We start from the raw sequence: 21120 nt of genomic DNA, 5'->3' as shown, positions 1-21120 counted from the left end.
GAAGAAGTGTGTACATGCTGAGAGTCTGTTATCACATGTGCCCTGGGACAACTTTCATTTGGCTTGGGGGTTCTGCAGGAATGACTCTGGTTTCATTCTTACATCCCTGTTACCTGTTGCATTTATGTGCTAATTTGCTGCCATTCATTGATCTTACAGGCCTATTTCATCTCAATGCATCTTGGCTCTGAATGACCATTCCATAACAGCTGCCCCCAGCCTCCCTTTCCCTTATAAGCAGGACTTGAGGATATTTTATTTGATTGTTTGTATCTGAGGAAGTGTATTTGCATATAAAAGTTTCTACTTTAAATAATACTTTGTTGGTCTTAAAGGTGCCAGAGCATAGTAATGTTCTGTTCCTGCCTGTGTGATTGTCCTGGGGGCACTTGGTTTTTAAGCAACAGGCATGAGAACTGCTCTTTGAACAAGGACCCAGCACACATTCCCTAGAAAGAGAGAATCCCTTGAATGTGGGGGCATATGATATATCAGGGATGGCCAACATAAGAACCACATGCAATAAATGTCATATGTTTGAGAGCCACAAGACATGAATGTCAGCTATTTGAGAGCCACAGGGAATGAGGGAGAGAAGGGAGGAAGGAAGGCAAATAGATTGGGGGAGGGAGGGGTGAAAAGAAAGCAACTTTAAATGCATTCTTCAAGCTGCCAGCTTTGTTGACTTGGGGAAGTGTTTTAAAGAGAGAAATGCCTTCTCCAAGCTGGCCAATGGAGCAGTGTGGGCTTTGAGAGCCACACAATATGTGTGAAAGAGCCATATGTGGCTCCTGAGCCACACTTTGGCCACCCCTGTGATATATGGTGATCCAGACCTTACTTTGGTGTTGACTACTACTGTAATAAATTATAACGAATCTGAAATATTATTGTGCAATAAACCACTTTTATTTGTAACAATAACAACCCTGAAACATTTTATGCAATAAACCACTTGTATTTATTATTTATTTATTGGTTATTTATAAGTATAAGCATGGTGTGACAGCTCCACACAGTCATATAATAGCAGGCCTCACTTGAGCCCCTGAGCAAAAAGTTGCTAGCTACGGGGCTGACCAAGACCTATAAATAGAGTTAGAGTGCCCCTAGGAGAAGAAGGTGACCATCATTACCATGGAGCAGTGCCTAGAAGAAACACCTGGACATTCTGGACATTGAACAAATAACACCAACTCAGCTCTAGAAGACAGTGTTGTTTGGAGCAGCAAAAATCCTGCAATTCCCAAGAACTTGACTAGATCTCAAACTGCAGAACACCATCTTCCAGACAAATATCTGACTGTGACAAATAATATAGACCTATTTGCCTTTGAGTGGGAGAACCCCACAACACGTGAAGTCCCACCTCCGGTGGACTGTGTTGTTACAAGGTTTTGTAGACCCCCCTCAACATTGTTGTCTGTCTAGCTCAGAGTCTGAGAACATGGAAAGCGGCGGGGGTGGGGGGGTGGGCAGAGGTGGTGCTATTGCAATATGTGGATGATCTGCTTTCGTCAGGCACTGACCAGAATTCAGTTAGAGAAGCAATAGTCTCACTTCTAAATTTCTTAGGCCAGCAAGGATACAAGGTCTCCCGGGACAAAGCACAGCTAGTACAGAGAACCATTAAGTACTTGGGTTTCCATATATTTCAGGGACAAAAAGAGCTTCTGAGCTTCTACTTCTCCCTTCTTCAAAGAAAGCCCTGAGAACCTTTCTTGGCATGGACAATTTTTGTCATTTCTGGGTCCCTGACTACAGCACTATAACATAACCCCTAGTACAGAAATGCCACTCAGATGAACCAGAGGTCATCTCAGATTTGGAAATGAGTTTGGTCTCGAGTTTGTCTATCAGTGGAAAGGATACTCCTCGCCTCTGAATACTCAGGCCAGAATATCAATTGGGCTCTCTAAAACATTACCAGCTGCGGTATGTTATGCCTTCATAGGCTAAGAGGTCAACAGAAAAGCCTGCTTTGACCTCAGGCCCCGTGAACTCAAATGCAATTGATCTTATCATCTCCCCAGATGATGACATAGACTTACCCACTAGATGGTTTCTGTTATGTGGTGTAACTGCATTTTCTTAAATCCCAAAGGATGCGAGTAATGATCCATGCAACTTTGGCAGTCTTACCACACTACTGATTCCTTGGGAGAACCACACATGTAGACAAGGCATAGGCATGCCAGGAACTAGAGCTAGGAGAAGGCTAGTACTTGACAAGACCTGTGATCCTGAAGTGATGCTACTCACGACAACGGAGTATGCAGCACTGGCAGCCTCTCTAGTTGGGATACCAGGCTTGGCAACACTGAAGAGCATAAATATGAATGGGCTAGCCTGCCTAGTGTTGAAAGGGACAAATGAGACCTGAAAAATTCTAAGCGACTTTTTGCTAGATCTGAAGTTGACAGAGAGGGCTTTTTCTGGCCAGGGCTTTTTCTGAGCAGAAACTAAAAGGAACGCAGTTCCGGCTGGCTTGGTGTCAGGGGGTGTGGCCTAATATGCAAATGAGTTCTTGCTGGGCTTTTCCCACAAAAAGCCCTGAGAAAACTTTAAGCCAGAAAGTATCAACAAAGTATTAAACAAAGGTCTTTATCTCAGGGAAAGTATTAAACAAAGGGAAACATTCTCGAGAAAAACTTCCATATCCCATACAGCTGCAGATGGGTCAAAGCAATAGTAAACTAACCTAGGCACTTCAGGAAGGGCCCAGGCCATTCCAGAATAATCCACCATTGCCCTAGTAATGGAACTTCCAGCACCCACAACTGGCTTTAGCTAGTGGGTTTTTTAAAAAATTAATAAATAAATGCTAAGGTATACATTTTTAGCACCAGCACCGGTTCAGCTTTTCACAAGGACTCAAGCAACCCGAGGGGGAACTGCCAAGTGGGAACAGAGATAAGCTATTGGGTCACGTTTTGATAAACCAATTGTAATTAATCTGTCCCATGTTGGATATGTTATCAAAATGTATATATATATAAACTGCTGTAATGGACCCGATTCCTTGAGAAACACAGCAGAGATTGGTATAGAGCAAAGGTGTCAAACATGTGGCCTGGGGGCTGAATCAGGCCCCCAGAGGGCTCCTATCAGGCCCCCAAGCAACTAGCTGTTGTCTGCTTCCTTCTCCCTCTCTTACTTCCTTCTGCAAAGCAGCTTGCTTTGCCAGGCTTGCTCAATCACACAGGAGCTACAGAGCAAAGCCTCTGTTTTCTCCATTGGCTGAGACTCTTCCCTTGGGGGAGAAGGGGGGGAAGGGATAGCTTGCTTTGCCAGGCTCTCTCAATTGCACAGCAGAGCTACTGAGCCCAGCCTCTCTTCCTTCTATTGGCTGAGGCTCCTCCCTCCCCTGGTCCCCTGGGAAAGGAAGGAAAGAGCCAGAGCTTCCTTTGCCCAGTTCCCTGGATCCCATGGGAGAGATACAAAGAAAAGGCCTTTAGGACCAACAAATGCTAATATTTTAATCATATTTTATTTTAATTTTTTTTTAAAAAAATCTTTGTGTTTGTGCCATTTATAAAGTTTATTACTATATGGCATTACATTTTATGACACACATGGCCTGGCCCAACAAGGTCTCATTTATGTCAGATTCCACCCTCATAACAAATGAGTTCGCCACCCCTGGTATAGAGAGATTGTGGAGTGTTTGTCCAGGCTTATTGATAAGCCTTATATAAATAATTCCTGCTTCAACAGAACTCTGGTCATGTGTTCCTTTGTTGATTGGATGAGGAAGCACACTTGGCTCATGGTTTGTGTGCAACAGTCATCATTGTCATCATCATCATCATCTTCCTCTTAACAAACAAGCTTGTGCTCTTCCAATCTTTGACCCACAGTCTTGAAGATCAAAGATCAGGCGAATTTAACTTTGTTCACTATCCTTAAGATGTATGAATCAATACATACCGTGACCTTCAGCTTTGGGGCCCTTAAGACACTTCCCCCCCCCCACCCCATGCCCTCCAAGAGCTTGCTCAGTAAGACAGAAAGGCCAAATAGAAAGCCGAACATGCCCATGAAGGAGTGCTACGATTAGAGTAGAAAGAAAAAAACAAGTAGGAAAGAAAGAACACAAAGAAAGATGTTCAGGGGATTAAAGATTAGCAGAGTGAAGAAGATCAGTCTATTAAAGGGATTAAGGAAGGAAATGAGAGGATTGGGAGGGTAGCAGGGAAAGGAAAAGATAGAAAACAAGGTGGGTTGGGAGCAGATGGATGGCTTTATGCTAGGGTTGCCAGGTCCAACTCAGGGAATATCTGAGGACTTTGGGGGGTGGAGCCAGGAGCAAGGTTGTGACAAGCATGATTGAACTCCATAGGGAGTTCTGGCCATCACTTTTAAAGGGACTGCATTTCTTTTAAATGCCTCTCCTCCGTTGGGAATAATGGAGGAAAGAGGCACCTTCTTTTGGGGCTTATAGAATTGGACCCCCTGGTCCAATATTTCTGAAACTTGTTTTCTTTTTTTTTGGGAGATGCACCAGATGCTATGCTGAAAATTTGGTGCCTCTGTCTCAAAAAACAGCCCCACCAAGCTCCGGATACCCACAGATCGATTCCCCATCATACCCTATCAGGACTAGTCTCCATAGGGCATGATGGAGTGTTCAGCGGACATTTTCCCCACCCCACCCCCGCTTTCTGCTCACCCTGAAGTGAGGGGAGGGCCTCCAAACCAGGGGATTCCCTGCCCCCACCTGGGAATTCGCAACCCTACTTTATGTTTCCCTCCTGCCCTTAATGTCCTACCTATTCCTTGTCCGATGCAATCTCAAGATCTTTGTTGTGGACATTGGCAGAAGTCCCAAAGAATCTTTGTTTCATAATTCTCTATCATCTTAAAGTTTTCTATCATCTTAAAGTTGGTAGAAACCATTATCAAGGACAGAATGAGTAGGCACATTGATGAACACGGGTTATTGAGGAAGACTCAGCATGGGTTCTGTAAGGGAAGATCTTGCCTCACTAACCTGTTGCATTTCTTTGAGGGGGTGAACAAACATGTGGACAAAGGAGACCCAATAGATGTTGTTTACCTTGACTTCCAGAAAGCTTTTGATAAAGTTCCTCATCAAAGGCTCCTTAGAAAGCTTGAGAGTAATGGAGTAAAAGGACAGGTCCTCTTGTGGATCAAAAACTGGCTAATTAATAGGAAGCAGAGAGTGAGTATAAATGGGCAGTCTTCGCAGTGGAGGATGGTAAGCAGTGGAGTGCTGCAGAGCTCAGTATTGTGTCCCATGCTCTTTAACTTGTTCATAAATGATTTGGAGTTGAGAGTAAGCAGTGAAGTGGCCAAGTTTGCAGATGACACTAAATTGTTCAGGGTGGTGAGAACCAGAGAGGACTGTGAGGCACTCCAAAGGGATCTGTTGAGGCTGGGTGAGCGGGTGTCAACGTGGCAGATGAGGTTCAATGTGGCCAAGTGCAAAGTAATGCACATTGGGGCCAAGAATCCCAGCTACAAATACAAGTTGATGGGGTGTGAACTGGCAGAGACTGACCAAGAGAGAGATCTTGGGGTCGTGGTAGATAACTCACTGAAAATGTCAAGACAGTGTGCGTTTGCAATAAAAAAGGCCAACGCCATGCTAGGAATTATTAGGAAGGGAATTGAAAACAAATCAGCCAGTATCATAATGCCCCTGTATAAATCGATGGTGCGGTCTCATTTGCGGTCTCATTTGGAATACTTGATGCAATTCTGGCCACCGCACCTCAAAAAGGGTATTATAGCTTTGGAAAAAGTACAGAAAAGGGCAACTAGAATGATTAAAGGGTTGGAACACTTTCCCTATGAAGAAAGGTTAAAACGCTTGGGGCTCTTTAGCTTGGAGAAACATCGACTACGGGGTGACATGACAGAGGTTTACAAGATTATGCATGGGATGGAGACGGTAGAGAAAGAAGTACTTTTCTTCCTTTCTCACAATACAAGAACTTGTAGGCATTCGATGAAATTGCTGAGCAGTCGGGTTAGAACTGATAAAAGGAGGTACTTCTTCACCCAAAGGGTGATTAACATGTGGAATTCACTGCCACAGGAGGTGGTAGCAGCTACAAGCATAGCCAGCTTCAAGAGGGGGTTAGATAAAAATATGGAGCAGAGGTCCATCAGTGGCTATTAGCCACAGTGTGTGTGTGTGTGTATATATATACACACACACACACACATACACACACACACACATATATATATATATGTGTGTGTGTGTGTGTGTATATATATATATAAATTTTTGGCCGCTGTGTGACACAGAGTGTTGGACTGGATGGGTCATTGGCCTGATCAACATGGCTTCTCTTATGTTTTTATGTTCTTATCTTGTCTGGTTAGTGTTCCCATGTATTTTTGGCTGATGATAAGCCATACTGCTTGCAAAGACTCCAGCGCAACATAACTGCAACTCACTCTATCTTCAAACTTTCTGCTTGGTTGGCTCAGCAAGAACCCCATTTCCAAACACACCCTAGACAAAGAGAGGGCACATTTTGGGTAGGGCAGGATGGTGCAGGGGAGTTGGAGACCTCCAGCATGCCATAGCTGGACTACAGCAGGCACAGGTCTCCCCCTCCTTTTACACCTTCCTTTCTTGGCAGCTTAGGAGGCCAAAAACTATGGAATATCATAAATTCTCGGTGAAACCACTTCCCAGATTTCACCCTCTGCAGGCACTGCCCCAAACCCCTGGAAATTTCCTAGAGTGGAGTGGGTGATTCCAGTGGGAGACCAAATGTGCTCTCAGAGCTTATTTTGAGGCTGATTGCTGCAAATCTGCCATGATGCCCATGAGTGATCAAAATTTTGAAGCTTATCCTGCTCCAGTTTTACATATTAATTTTCAGAGGGCCAGAAAAACTAAATTTTGTGAGAAACCTTTAACAATGCCGTATTACCTTTATCATCTTTTCTCTTTGGTATAAGCAGTGCAGTTTCTACTTTTGGAGGAAGAGGCCTCCGGAACAGCTTGGGTTCAGACATGATCCGCTACTTTTTAATCCTGATGTAAAAAAGGGGGGGGGGAGCTGCAAAAAGAAAAAAAGGGAAAAAAGAGTGCTAAGGACAGAATTCAATAACCTTCCAAAAATCACCAGTTCTATTCCAAAATAAAGTAACTGTAGGGAAGAAACGTTAATTTTTCTATTTTTCTCTATTTTATTGGATGCATGTCACAGCTTTGCTTTTCCAGACTGTCCCCACACTCTTCTTTTCTCAAACCAAAATGGTGTATTCAGGCCTGAGGAAAAGTAGAATAACTCCCAGGTGGGGGAGGGACCTGACTCTGTTCCAGAGGTGAACCGGCTCTTGAACTCTTTGGGAAAGTTCCTGCTGCTGCCCTGTAAAGACAATGGCAGTCAACTGCAAGCTGAGTCCACGGTCCATGTGGTGCTGGCAGGGCTGCAGCTGCCATGTGGCTCAGATCTTGACCGTGGCACCCATTATCACCATCATCACAGCCTGGGTCTAACCCATTATCACCATCATCACAGCCTGGGTCTGAGCTAGGATTGCCAATTTTGGGTTGGAATATTCCTGGAGATCTGGAGGTGAACTAAGTTCATAGAGTTGGAAGGGACCTCTAGGGTCATATAGTCAAACCCCATGCACAATGCATGAAACTCACAAACACCTCTCCCTAAATTCACAGGATCTTCATTGCTGTCAAATGGCCATCTAGCCTCTGTTTAAAAACCTCCAAGGAAGGAGAGCCCACCACCTCCCGAGGAAGCCTGTTCCACTGAGGAATGTTGAGCTGGAAACTCTTTTGATTTAATTTCAACCCATTGGTTCTGGTCCTACCTTCTGGGGCCACAGAAAACAATTCCACACCATCCTCTATATGACAGCCCTTCAAGTACTTGAAGATGGTGATCATATCACCTCTCAGCCGCCTCTTCTCCAGGCTAAACATCCCCAGCTCCTTCAACCTTTTCTCATAGGACTTGGTCTCCAGACCCCTCACCATCTTCATCGCCCTCCTCTGGACCCATTCCGGCTTGTCTATATCCTTTTTAAAATGTGGTGCCCAAAACTGAACACAATACTCCAGGTGAGGTCTTACCAGAGCAGAGTAAAGCGATAACATCACATCACGTGATCTGGACACTATACTTCTGTTGATACAGCCCAAAATTGCATTTGCCTTTTTAGCCACCGCATCACACTATTGACTCATATTCAGCATATGATCCACTAAGACCACTAGATCCTTTTCACACATACTACTAAGACAAGTTTCCCCCATTCTATAACCATGCATTGGATTTTTCCTACCTAAATGCAGAACTTCACATTTATCCCTGTTAAAATTCATTGTATTGGTTTTAACCCAGTTTTCCAGTCTGTCAATGTCATCCTGTATCCTGTTTCTGTCTTCTTCTGTGTTTGCAACCCCTCCCAATTTAGTATCATCTGCAAATTTAATAAGCATTCCGTCGAACCCCGGGCGCCTCTCTCCGTCTCCAGGTGCAGCTGTCGCCCCCCCCCTTGATGAGTCTGCCCCCCTTGGGTCTGGTGCGAGTGTTCCCCAGAGGTCTCAGAATTAGGGGTGGGAGCCAGGTTACGTCACCTCAGGCCCCCGTCCTCTCTGGCTGTGCATGGGCTCCTTTCCTTCTCTCTCAGGAGGCAGCCCCTCTGTGCGCTTACCAGCTTTCTCCCTGACCTCTTGCCTCCCTCTCTTTTATGCTGCGGCCTAAGCCCTCCCCCTTCCCTGGGTCCCACCCCCTTCTGGCTCCACCCCCATTCAAAGCCTTGGATGCCCAGGAGAGGCGTGTCGGGGCTTGGCCTCTCAGGAGCGCCTGGGTCATCCTGAGCTCCTGCAGCGTGTCGGCCTGCCGGCCCCTCCCTCGTCCGTCTCTGGGCTCCGTCTCGGCCTCCCGGCCTTGGCTGCCTCTGACGCTCCACTCCGGCCACACTCCTTGAGCCCGGAGACGAGCGCACTGGCTGCGGGGTGCTGTTGGGGGCATTGCTGGGGCTTCGGCGTCCCAGGTAAGTGAAGGGGCAGCAGTAGGGGTTTGCGGCGGTGTAGGGAGCTCCCTGGGCAGCAGCGGGGGGAGGGAACAGCTGGCGAGTGTGGGGCGGTCCCCCACGCAGTCCCAGCCCAGGCTGGGCGGGACAATTCCTAATATTCCTTCATCCAAATCATTGATAAAGATGTTGAACAAAACAGGTCCCATGACAGATCCCTGACGTACTCCACTTGTCACTCCTTTCCAAAAGGATGAGGAACCATTCACAAGCACTCTTTGGCTGTTTTCGCACTGACCTTAATCAGCAGCGACGCCCCTCTTCACCGCGCAGGATCGGCGCAAATTTCGCACTAATTGCCGCGGAGCACCCGGAAGAGCCAGAAAGTCCCGCGGCTTTTGCGGCGCAAATGGAAACTGGTTTTTGGCGGTTTCCGTTTGCACCGCAAAAGCCGCGGGACTTTCCGGCTCTTCCGGGTGCTCCGCGGCAATTAGTGCGAAATCTGCGCCGATCCTGCATGGTGAAGAGGGGCGTCGCTGCTGATTAAGGTCAGTGCGAAAACAGCCTTTGGGTGCGATCTGTCAACCAGTTACAGATCCACCTAACGGTAACAGGATCCAAACCACATTTTACCAACTTGTCAAAAAGGATTGTAGTGTATCGGCAGCCATTCGTGCCATGCGCAGAGGCGACTGGGCGGTCCCAGGCGCCTCCAGCGCGGGGCGCGAAATCCCCGCCAATCACCAGCTGTGGCGGGAAGTTTAACAGGTCAGGATTGGCCTGACCTGTCCAGTAGGCTGTACCGGGGATTGTACATAAGCGGGACCCGGCCTGCGTGTTCGCTCTCTTGAAACGTGCTCCGAATAAAGAATGTTGTCCTGCTCGCGTCTCCAGACTGAGTACGTTACACTGGCGACGAGGATGGGATGCTAGCCTCACCGGCTACGTCGGAGACCAAGGGCACCACCGACCACGAACGCCGCCGCAGCCACCATGGCCAACCAGGGCGGAACCACCGGTCACGTTGAGCCATTCAACCCAGCGAATCCAGAGGCCTGGGAGTCCTACTTGGAAAGGGTCGAATGCTACCTGAGGGCCAACAAGGTCACGGAGGACAGCATGAAGAGGGACGTCCTCCTGAGCGTCTGCGGGGCGGCCACATTCGAGATCGCCAAGGGTCTCTCGGCCCCCGCCCGCCTCACGGAGAAGTCCTTCGCCGAGGTCAGCAGACTCCTCACCGGCCACTTCTTACCTCAGCCTTCACGGGTGGCCCGCTGGTTCCTGTTCCACAGAAGGGACCAGGCTGCCGTCTACCACGAGGAGCTGGACCACGACTGCCCGGAGGAGGGAGAAGCCTACCAGCTGCGTCGCCCCGCCGGGCCACCCAACAGAGCAGCCCAACGCCCCCGAGCGCCCGATCGACCACCAGCGTCAGAGAGGGTTCCTGCCACCAAGTGCGCCAGCTGCGGTGACCCCCACGACCGGAGAGACTGCCAGTACTGGAACTGGGACTGCCGGAGCTGCGGGAAGACCGGCCACATAGCCAGGGCTTGCCGAGCCAAGCCCAACCGCCGGAGGCCGACCACGCATCACGAGTCGGCGGAGTTCCACTCCACAGACTCCACGTCCCTTCAGGTACTGAACATGCCCCTCGCCACCCCCGACAAAATTAAAATGGCGGTCCTCATCGAAGGGAACCCCTGTCAAATGGAGGTGGACTCAGGTTCCTCCATTTCCATTATAGCGGAGGAAACCCTGAGAAAACTGTGCCCCCGCCAGCGGCTTCAACTAAGGCCGGCGGACTTCATACTCCGGGACTTTCAGAAGAACCCGGTGCAAATCGCGGGGTGGGCGTGGGTGCAAGTCGAGCAGGGGTCCTTCTACGGCCCGCTGGACATCCTGGTGGTAAAGCGCCAGCTTACCACCCTGCTAGGACTGGCGTGGTTCAAACCCTTGGGGATCCGCTTGGGGGGGGTGGGGCAAACCCTAACGCCCAGAGGGTTCGGGGAGATATGCCAAGAGTTCCCTGACGTATTCGATGGGTCCCTAGGGAGCTACAAAGGGCCGGCCATCTCCCTACCACTAGACCTCACGGTCAGGCCGATTCGGCTCAAGGCAAGGAGGGTCCTGTTCTCCTTGAAGCCAAAAATAGAGGCCGAACTAGACCGCCTCACGGCCCAGGGAGTCCTGGAGCCAGTGGACTACGCCACCTGGGAGACCCCCATCGTAACCCCAATCAAGCCAAATGGGGAGGTGCGGATCTGTGCAGACTATAAATGCACGATAAACAGGGCACTACCCAGTGCTGGTGGTGAGCCACGTCCTGGCTGCCCTCGCGGGGTCTAAAATCTTCAGGAAGCTGGATCTGGCACAGGCCTACCAACAGCTCCCGGTAGACAATAAGACGGCCGAGGCCCAAACGATCGTGACTCACAGGGGGGCCTTCCGGGTGAGGAGGCTACAGTTCGGGGTAAGCGTCGCTCCGGGGATCTTCCAGAGTATAATGGACGCTCTCCTTAAAGGGATCCCCGGAGTCCAGCCATTCTTCGATGACGTTTTAGTCGCCGCCCCGGACCCCGAAGAGTTCGGCAACCGCCTACGAGAGGTGCTCCGCCGGTTCCAGGCAGCGGGGCTCAAGGTTAAGAGGGAGAAATGCTTGCTGGGGGTCCCACGGGTGGAGTTCCTGGGGTTCGCCGTAGATGCAGCGGGAATCCACCCAATGGAAGAAAAGACCCGAGCCATCGTGCAAGCCCCGGCCCCCACCTGCAAAGCGGAGCTACAAAGCTTCTTGGGGGTGCTTAACTTCAACCATTCATTCCTCCCCCACAAGGCAGCCCTTGCAGAGCCCCTTCACCGGCTGTTGGACAAAAAAGCCCCTTGGGTTTGGGGCAAACGACAAGTCGCCGCGTTTCAGGCGGTCAAGGACGTCCTGGTGTCCAATGCGGTGCTCCACCATTTTGACGAGGGCCTCCCGGTCATCCTGGCCTGTGATGCATCGCCTTATGGGGTGGGAGCAGTCCTGGGGCACCAACTCCCGGACGGGAGGGAGGTACCGGTAGCGTACTACTCCCGCACACTGACTCCGGCCGAGCGCAACTACGCGCAGATAGACAAGGAGGCTCTGGCAATCGTGGCGGGGGTCCGCAAGTTCCATGAATATCTGTATGGGCGGAGGTTCACTATTGCTACGGACCACAAGCCCCTCCTAGGTCTGTTAGCCCCAGACCGACAAACCCCCCAAATTCTATCACAGCGGGTGTTGAGGTGGAACCAATTCCTCAACTCATACTCTTACACACTGGTCCACCGAGCCGGCAAAGCTATGGGTCACGCGGACGCACTCAGCTGGCTGCCACTTCCTGAAGTAGGTCCAGACCCCGCCCCCGCACACCAGGTAATGCTAGTGGAGAGCCTCCTGGAGCAGCCCCTCCACGCAGTGGAGGTCGCCAGGGCCACCCAGAAACACAAGACACTGGCACGGGTGCTCGACTGGGTGGTGAGGGGTTGGCCAGAAGGGAACATGGGGGAAGAATTCAAGCCGTATAAAACCAGGAGGGAGGAACTAGCAGCCCACAAAGGGTGCCTATTATGGGGAAGTAGGGTGGTGGTCCCCCCCCGCTGCAAAAGCGTGTTCTGGAATCCCTACACGAGACCCACCCCGGCATAGTCCGCATGAAGGCCTTAGCCAGGAGCTACGTTTGGTGGCCGGGGATGGATGGGGAGATCGAGAGCTGGGTCCGGAGGTGCCAGATATGTCAGGAGTCGCGGCCCGAACCTCCCAGCGCCCCTGCCACACGGTGGGAGTCAACCAGGAAGCCGTGGTCGAGACTCCACCTGGATTTCGTGGGGCCATTCCAGGGGCAGGTCTTCCTGATAATCGTGGACTCCTACACCAAATGGTTAGAGGTCATTCCCGTAGGGTCCACCTCGTCCGCAGCCGCGATCAGAGCGCTGCGCAGGGTCTTATGCACACACGGTATCCCGGACAACATAGTCTCTGATAACGGGACCGCGTTCACCTCGGCCGACTTCTAGGCATTCCTCCAGAGATATCTGATTAGGCACATAAGGTCTGCCCCCTTCCACCCGGCCACCAACGGCCAGGCAGAGCGGATGGTCCGCACAACAAAAGAAGCCCTGAGCCGAATCGTGCAGGGCGACTGGGACCACAGGTTGGCCGCGTTCCTTTTCGATAATAGGGTCACCCCCAACCCGGTCACAGGGGTTAGTCCGGCCGAGCTCCTCATGGGGCGCAAGCTCATAACCCGACTGGACAGACTACACCCTGACAGGGCTTCGGAGACCCACGGAAGTCCCGAGGTCCGGGACGCGGCCAGGGGTTTCTTTGCGGGCGACCCAGTATACGCCCGGAACTATGCGAGGGGGCCTGAGTGGGTGGCAGGCAGAGTGCTACGAGTAACGGGGTCCCGCCACTACGATATATCAACCGAGGGGGGGCAGGTATTACGGCGGCACATAGACCAGCTACGCTGCCGCATGCTACCGGAGGAACCTGCGGATACAGAAGGGGCGAGATCCGGGGAGGAGCCAACCGAGGCCTGACCAGAGGACGCGGCCCCAACACCGGCAACACCGCCTCACAAGCGCCGGGACCGACAGAGCCCGAGAGACCGACGGAACCAGACCCGCAGCCTCCGGCCACACCACGGCCCACCGACGCACCAGCGGCGGAAGCCGCGCCGCCTCCACCGGACCTCCTCAGAAGGTCCACCAGGGAGCGCCGACCTCCCGCATACCTTAAGGACTATGTTCATTAACCAGGGGGGGAGGGGTGTAGTGTATCGGCAGCCATACGCGCCATGCGCAGAGGCGACTGGGCGGTCCCAGGCGCCTCCAGCGCGGGGCGCGAAATCCCCGCCAATCACCAGCTGTGGCGAGAAGTTTAACAGGTCAGGATTGGCCTGACCTGTCCAGTAGGCTGTACCGGGGATTGTACATAAGCGGGACCCGGCCTGCGTGTTCGCTCTCTTGCAACGTGCTCCGAATAAAGAATGTTGCCCTGCTCGCGTCTCCAGACTGAGTACATTACAAGGATAGTATGTGGAACCTTACATTACATCTGCAAGCTCTTTTAGAACCCTTGGATGCAATTCATCTGGCCTTGAGGGCTAAGTTTCATTTAAAGAAACTAGGTGTTTATGTACTTCCCCTACGCTGATCCTAGGTTGGAACTTCACACCCTCCTTATATGTTCTGTTTTTGCCATTTTGAGCACCGTTCCCCTCAGAAGAGAAGACTGAGGAAAAGTAGGAATTGAGCAGTTCTGCCCTGTCTTCATTACCTGTTACAATTTCACTTTCTTGCCCTCGCAATGGGCCTACCATGTCCTTGCTCTTTTTCTTACTCTGAACATAAGAAAAGAACCCTTTTTTGTTGTTTTTAGCATCTTTGGCCAGCCTAAGCTCATACTGAGCTTTAGCTTTCCTAACGTTTCCTCTACAAGCACTGGTGATTTGTTTATATTCATCCTTGGTTATAAGGCCCTCCTTCCAATTCCTAAAGGAGTCTTTTTTTATTTCTCAAGTCTTTAGAAAGCTGTTTATGGAGCCACCGGCATCTTTAGGCTTTTTCCATTTTTTCTTCTCATAGGAATCGTCTGTGATTGCGCTTTCAGTATTTCGCTTTTAAGAAACTTCCACCCCTCCTGAACCCCCTTCTCCTAAGTATTTCTGACCATGGGATTTTACCCAGCATAGTTCTAAGTTTATCAAATTTGCCTTTCTGAAGTCCAACCTATAAGTCTGACTACGTATAGCTTTTCCCTTTCCGTAAGACTGTAAATGCCAAAATCACATGGTCACTACTGCCCAGGGTGCCCACTATTGCCACTTCTTCAATCAATTCTTCCTTGTTGGTGAGAATCAAACCCAAGATAGCAGATCCCCTTGTTTCCTTCTTCACTTTCTGGAAAAGGACGTTATCAGCAAGACAAGTCAGGAATCTATTTGACTTTTCATTTTTAGCAGAGTTGGACTTCCAATAGAAGTCCAGGTAATTGAAATCTCTCTTGGAGAACTTTGCAATCTGCTGTAGAAGTATCTCATCCAAGCCCTCTGACTGACTTGGTGGTCTATAGCAGACCCCCACAATAATATCACTGTTGTTTCTTACTCCTTTTATTTTTACCCAGAGACTCTCAACTGAGCTGCCATGCTCTGATTCACATATTTCCTCACAAGTATATACCTCCTTCACATATACTGCTACGCCTCCACACTTTCTCATTTGCCTGTCCCTTTTAAATAAGTTGTACCCCTGAATCCTAATATTCCAGTTGTGAGTGTCATCCCACCATGTTTCAGTAAGGTCTATTATGTCACAGTATCCTTCCTTTATTTGGACTTCCAGTTCCTCCTGTTTGTTTCCCATACTCTGTGCATTAGTGTGGAGACATCAGAATCCATGTTTTATGCATCCTAAGGGTTTGGTTTCTGTACAAGCCTGCAAGTTAACATTACCTAGCGTATGCACCACTCTCTGCAAATCTTTAATGTTCTTATCACCAGTTTCCGGCATCATACGAGGCTTTGAATTATTGTCTCGCTCCCCAATACAATTTAGTTTAAAGCCCTCCTTATTAGGTTAGCAAGGCTGTTACCAAACACCCTTTTCCCTACCGCTGTAAGGTGCAAACCATCTCCGATAGAAGACCACCATCTCGAAAGCGTAAGCCATGGTCCAGAAATCCGAATCTTTCCTGATGACACCATCGACGTAGCCAGTCATTTATTTGAAGTATTCTTCTTTCTCGTTCTAAGCCACGGCCTTTAACAGGAAGCACTGACGAGAACACAATGTGTACGTCCAGCTCCTTCATCTTCTGACCCAGAGCCACATAGTCTTCTCTAATACGTTCAGGGCTATGACGGGAAGTATCATTTGTTCCCACGTGGATCAACAAGAAAGGATAGTAATCCGTGGGCTTGATAAGTCTTCCAATCCTTTCTGTCACATGCTGGATGCGTGCTCCCGGCAGACAGCAGACCTCTCGGGATGACAAGTCCGGTCGGCACACTTTGGGCTCCACCCCTCTGAGCAAGGAGTCTCCAATCACCACCACCTTCCTCTTCCTATATTGGGGAGCAGAAGTTGCCAGACCCCCCCTGGCCGCTGTTGGGAGATGGGGAGTGAGGGTTGCCAGATTCAGGGTGGGAAACTCTTGGAGATTTGGGGATGGATCCTGGAGAGGACAGGAACCTCAGTGGGTACAATGCCCCAGAGTTTACCCTCCATTTTCTCCAGGCTAACTGATCTCTGTAGTTTGGAGATGAACTCTAATTCCAGGGGGTCCCATGTCTATACCTGGAGGCTGGCATTCTAGAGTGAACACTGGGAAGTGACCTCAGCAGGGTATAGTACCATGGAGTCTACCCTCCAAACCAGCCATTTTCTCCAGGGGAACCAATCTCTGTTGTCTGGAGATCAGTTGTAATCCCAAGAGATCTCCAGGCCCCACCTGAAGGTTGGCAATCCTAAAGGGGCCCCAAAGGTTCAATCCCCAGTGTCTCCAGCTAAAAGTATTGGCTTGTAGTGATGTGATTCAATATTCCAGTCCACCCCTATCTGTGGCTGGTACCTCCCTGTGTACATTTCTAGGTTCAGAGAGAAATTACCTTTAAGAGAAGTAGTAAGAATCTATCCAAGAAGAATACTTGGATAGATATCTGGAAAGCTGAGCAAATAATGGTATCACACGTATATATTATCACCATGCTTGGGCATATGTGTGTGTGTGTGATATAGATATTTAACATGGAGCATGGGTGGCCAAACTTATTTATTTATTTGGTAAATTTATATTCCGCCCTTTCCCAGGTGGGCTCAGGTTGGATCACATTCAAGTAAAACAGGTCGCATACAATAAAACCAATAAATACAATTAAAACAACATGATATAACAAATGCGGGTGGGCACATAGTGCAAATTAAGGTATAATCATGCAGTGGCCCAGATGTAGTGGCCCTTAATATAACTTACTTAATGTAAGAGTCATATAAAATTAATGGCAGATGTTTGAGAACTCAAAGACATGAACAAATATTAGAGATGTCTTTCTTAAAACTCTTAATACTTTCTTTGCACAGAAAGATAAAATACATATTTATGCACTTGCCAACACAATCATGCTAGAAGGAGACTTTAAAAAAAAAACACTGGGAATAACAGTCCCCATAAAACCAGCATAGGGGAATTATTTTTTGGCACCAGTAGAAGCAAGGCTTTTTTTAGCAGGAACACACAGGAACACAGTTGTGGCTGGCTTGGTGTCAGTTCCAGCTGGCTTAGTGTCAGGGGTGTGTGGCCTAATATGCAAATGAGTTTCTGTTGGGCTTTTTCTACCAAAAAAGCCTGTGTGAAACCATGGTGATGTCAGGGAGTATAGCCTAATATGCAAATGAATTCCTGCTGGGCTTTTTCTACAAAAAAAGCCCTGAGTTGAAGGAAACAAACACATGTACCATATAAATCACTGACGACCATTTGCATCATTATGCATCTCTGTTTGCCTTGACACCAAGGTTAGTAAATACAGCTCCTACAAGAGCTATGAAACTAAGGGGGAACCCTCTGCCACCCTCTTTAATTCCATCCTTCCTTCCAGTGGCTCCCTCAGCTCTTGCACCCTCTTTCCCTGCTTTAGGTCTCTGTGCAACCTCTGCAAACCACACAGAAAAGGGGTTTGGTACCAGAAGAACTACCATTGAGAAACAAGCACTGAAATGAAATCCATGCTGTTCCCAAAGGTCAGCTGCTGGACCAAGCAAGCCCAAAAGACTTGGAACTGGAGTGTTAATCGGGGGCGGGGGGGAATGACTCTGTTTCTCCTCAAGCATCCCAACCCTAGCTCCCAGTTGCCTTTAAGAGATGAGGAAGAAGGTGATATGAGCCACTTCCTTACCTTTCCAGAAAGAAAGCCTTTCATTCTGCAGGCTTAGGTAAGGTGAAAGCAGTCTTGTGGAATCCTTGGAAACAAATGTTAACAACATAATGGAGCTTCCTTGTGATTGGCCAGAATGAATGGGCATTCTGTTCTATGACTGTGGAAGGAATCACTGGGCCTTGCTGACTGGCTGCCAGTAGGTATAGGAGATGCTGTAGTTTAGGGTTGCCAGCCTCCAGGTGGGGCCTGGAGAGCTCCCTCTTTTACAACTGATCTCCAGTTGGCAGAGTAAATGGCTGTTTTGAAAGGTAGGGTTCTATGGTATTGTTCTCACTGAGGCCCCTTCCCTCTCCAAACCCTACCCTCTCCTGGACCCACCCCCAAAGTTTCCAAGTATTTTCCAAAACAGACCTGGCAACCGTAGGCTAACTAGTTATCAAAAGAGATGAGCTTATGCTGCTAGTTCTTTCGATAAAGTTGAAGGTTGGCTGAAGCTCACATTGTACTTCTGGGGTCCAGAAAGTGGAAAGAAAACAGAGCTTTACCAGAATTACAAACAATCTCTGTTAATGATTATTGAAATGGCTAAAAAAAGATTTTCCTAGAGATAAGGAATAAGGGAACTATGGTGGACTCATGGTAGACAGGCGAGGATGCTCTGAAAACATTATTCTGTTTCCATCAAATTCCTGCACCCTCCCTCTGGGTTAGTTATTTAGCTATTTCTACCTCAGTTTTCTTCCTAAAGTGGTTTACATCATTCTCCCTTCCTCCATTTTATCCTCACAACAACCACACTGGGAAGGAAACTAGGCTGAGAGAGTGAATGGCCCAAAGTCACCTAGCCAGCTTCCACTGCCAAGGAGGGATTCAAAATCGGGTCTCTGGCCCAATTTACATTTATGATACACTCCTGTATTGACTTCTGTTCCAGAAAGTCCTGTGTCCACCCCTGGTTCTCTCTCCATTTTTACACCTGGCTTGCTCCTTGCCAAAGTGACCAGTTCTGCTGCTCCAGTTGAAACTGGGAGGGTGTATCCCATATTTAAAACCATCTCTGTAGCATTCTTATCAAGGGACGGTAGGTGGTGCTCTGAGCCACCCTTTCTTGTTTGTCCCATCTCTGCTCTGTGATTGACTGCAATCGTGTTCCTGCCTACAAACTCTGCCACCAGTGGGGAGAACTAAAGCTTCTTCGTGGTGTGCCCCACTTCTTTATTTTTCCCCATCACCCCTCTTTCTGATCCGGCCACCAAAGAACAGTGAATTTCCCGCCCCCCTCCAATGATGCGTCAAGGTCAGTCCTCAGGGCCTGATGAGTAATGTCTTGTTTCACTGACTGCCATGGCAAGAAGTGATCGGAGCAGAGAATGCCAGCTTGGTGAATTGAAGGAGAGACCGTCATGTTCATCAACCGGACTGCAGAGGGGAATCATAATGATATTGTCAGTAGCATAGATAGACCCGGGCGTGGCAATATGGACACCTCCTGTGATAGCCCCTGCAGCAAACTTACCCAGAGTAAAAGTGAGGGTAATCTCTTCCCCATTCTCTGGTGACTGCATGGAACCTGCAGGGTGAGAGAAATGCAGGCAAAAGACACAACCATTGTTTGAAATAAAACTAGGTTGTGTGTCATTGAGCATTAACCCCCCCACCCACACCCACACACATGGACAAGTCACCTGAGGAGTCCTGGTGGGCCCGTAACTACAGTGGGGCCCGGGGGGGGGGCAAGCCACTCCATTCAACCCCCTCCCTTTTATCTGCATGGCCCCTCCACTGGAGGGCCTCCAATCTTCCCCCTTTGCTCACCTCCACTTGCTGCTGCTCTGAAGAGGTGCAGCATGCTCTGACTGAGCACTTGTGGCTGCTGTGGTGGCTAAACCCCGCCCCCGCACTCCTGCCCCAGGGATGGGACTCACTCCCGGGATCACCTCACCATGCTGGCACAGAAGAGTGCCAGGAAAGAGAGAGATCCTCCAAGTGCTGGGGTGCCAAGGGAAGAATCCTTCCTTGGAACAGAAACAAGCCCTTGCTATCTGGATCCTTGGCAGCCAGAGGCAGTGGGGGTCTTGGAATCCGGGGGGGGGGCAGTTCCTTCCAAGAGGGCAGGGAGGAGGTTTCACTTTTGCCTGGTCAGAGAGACCAGCAGGGAGGGGCTTCAGATAGGCACTGCAGGGGGGAGAAGTCTACTTGCAGCCAGATCCCCCTGGAAGGTTTACTGAGTTAGACAAATGGGGGAGGGGCTGTCACTTTACTTGAGAAGCAGAGATCGTGTTTAGGGCCAAATCAGGTGACCTGACCCCCCCAAACAAAAAATGCTGCTATGGGCCCCACCAAACATGAAATCCTGGCTGCAGCCCTGAGTCCTGGCCAGAATCTTGGATGACTTGCATGCACTCCTTGTCTCCATGGGAGTCTTGGAAGAATTCTTGAGACAGAGTGGCGTCCCTTACCTTGGCACTGTTGGCCATCTCCCTAATCACCATATTATATCCCTTGTTCATTGACAAACGATGGGGAGCCACAACAGGCTCACCTCCAAACAGCCTATCTAGCACTTGGTAATATTGACAGAAGCAGGGGCTGTTCCCGGTTCTGTTGTTATGCTGCGCTGAGCACTTGTAGTCCCTCTTTAGGGATTTAATCTTTGTGTGACACTCAATGCCAGAGCACTTGTGCCCTCTCTTCACCATCTTGGCAGATAGCTTATTCTAAATGTCAATATTTTGGTGGCATTTTCTGAGAGCCTGCTGCACCTTTTGTTCTCCCCATAGGTCTCTCAGATAAAGCGTCACCTGCTCTCTCCATGACAGTCCACAAGCCCCAGTTGTATCTTTCCCAGTAGTATGCTTCACAGATGCAGACATTTAGAGTTCATCTGAGGGTTCACCTGAGGAGAAAACAGGGAACCCTCAGTCAGGTGGAATTATGAAAAAGAAATTAGCACAGCATAGCACTGTAAAGCACAGTGTTAAGACAGAGAAAGCATCCATACATGCCAAGCACATAAAAGATTGCAAGGATCACAGTGTGCTGCCTGCACAACAGAGATTCCAATACCAATGGTATAGTAAGTAATGGCATGACCAAATCTAAGGTAGAGGAGGGCACTTTAAAAACAAGCACCATTACAGAAAAGCATCAGTCATACACCCCATGCTCACAACATGCATCACTTTTATCAGAGGAGGGAACGAGCTATTGCTAATTGCTACTTCCATGC

General features: G+C 49.3%; 1 protein-coding gene across 1 annotated transcript in view; it reads right to left on the bottom strand.

The window, feature by feature from the left end:
- Window positions 1-20590, bottom strand: part of LRRC63 (leucine rich repeat containing 63) — a 46339-nt gene extending 25749 nt beyond the window's left edge. The window contains exons 1-3 of the mRNA XM_060235478.1: window positions 20434-20590; window positions 19408-19461; window positions 8759-9151 (exon numbers count right to left, since the gene is read on the bottom strand). Of these exons, the coding sequence (XP_060091461.1) occupies window positions 8759-9151; window positions 19408-19461; window positions 20434-20590 (604 nt within the window). The remainder of the gene's footprint in view (window positions 1-8758; window positions 9152-19407; window positions 19462-20433) is intronic.
- Window positions 20591-21120: the final 530 nt, after the last annotated feature.

The sequence above is a fragment of the Heteronotia binoei genome, chromosome 1 (genome assembly GCF_032191835.1).
Source record: "Heteronotia binoei isolate CCM8104 ecotype False Entrance Well chromosome 1, APGP_CSIRO_Hbin_v1, whole genome shotgun sequence".
NCBI classification, from domain to species: Eukaryota; Metazoa; Chordata; class Lepidosauria; order Squamata; family Gekkonidae; genus Heteronotia; species Heteronotia binoei.
This window is presented reverse-complemented; position numbering and strand designations above follow the sequence as displayed.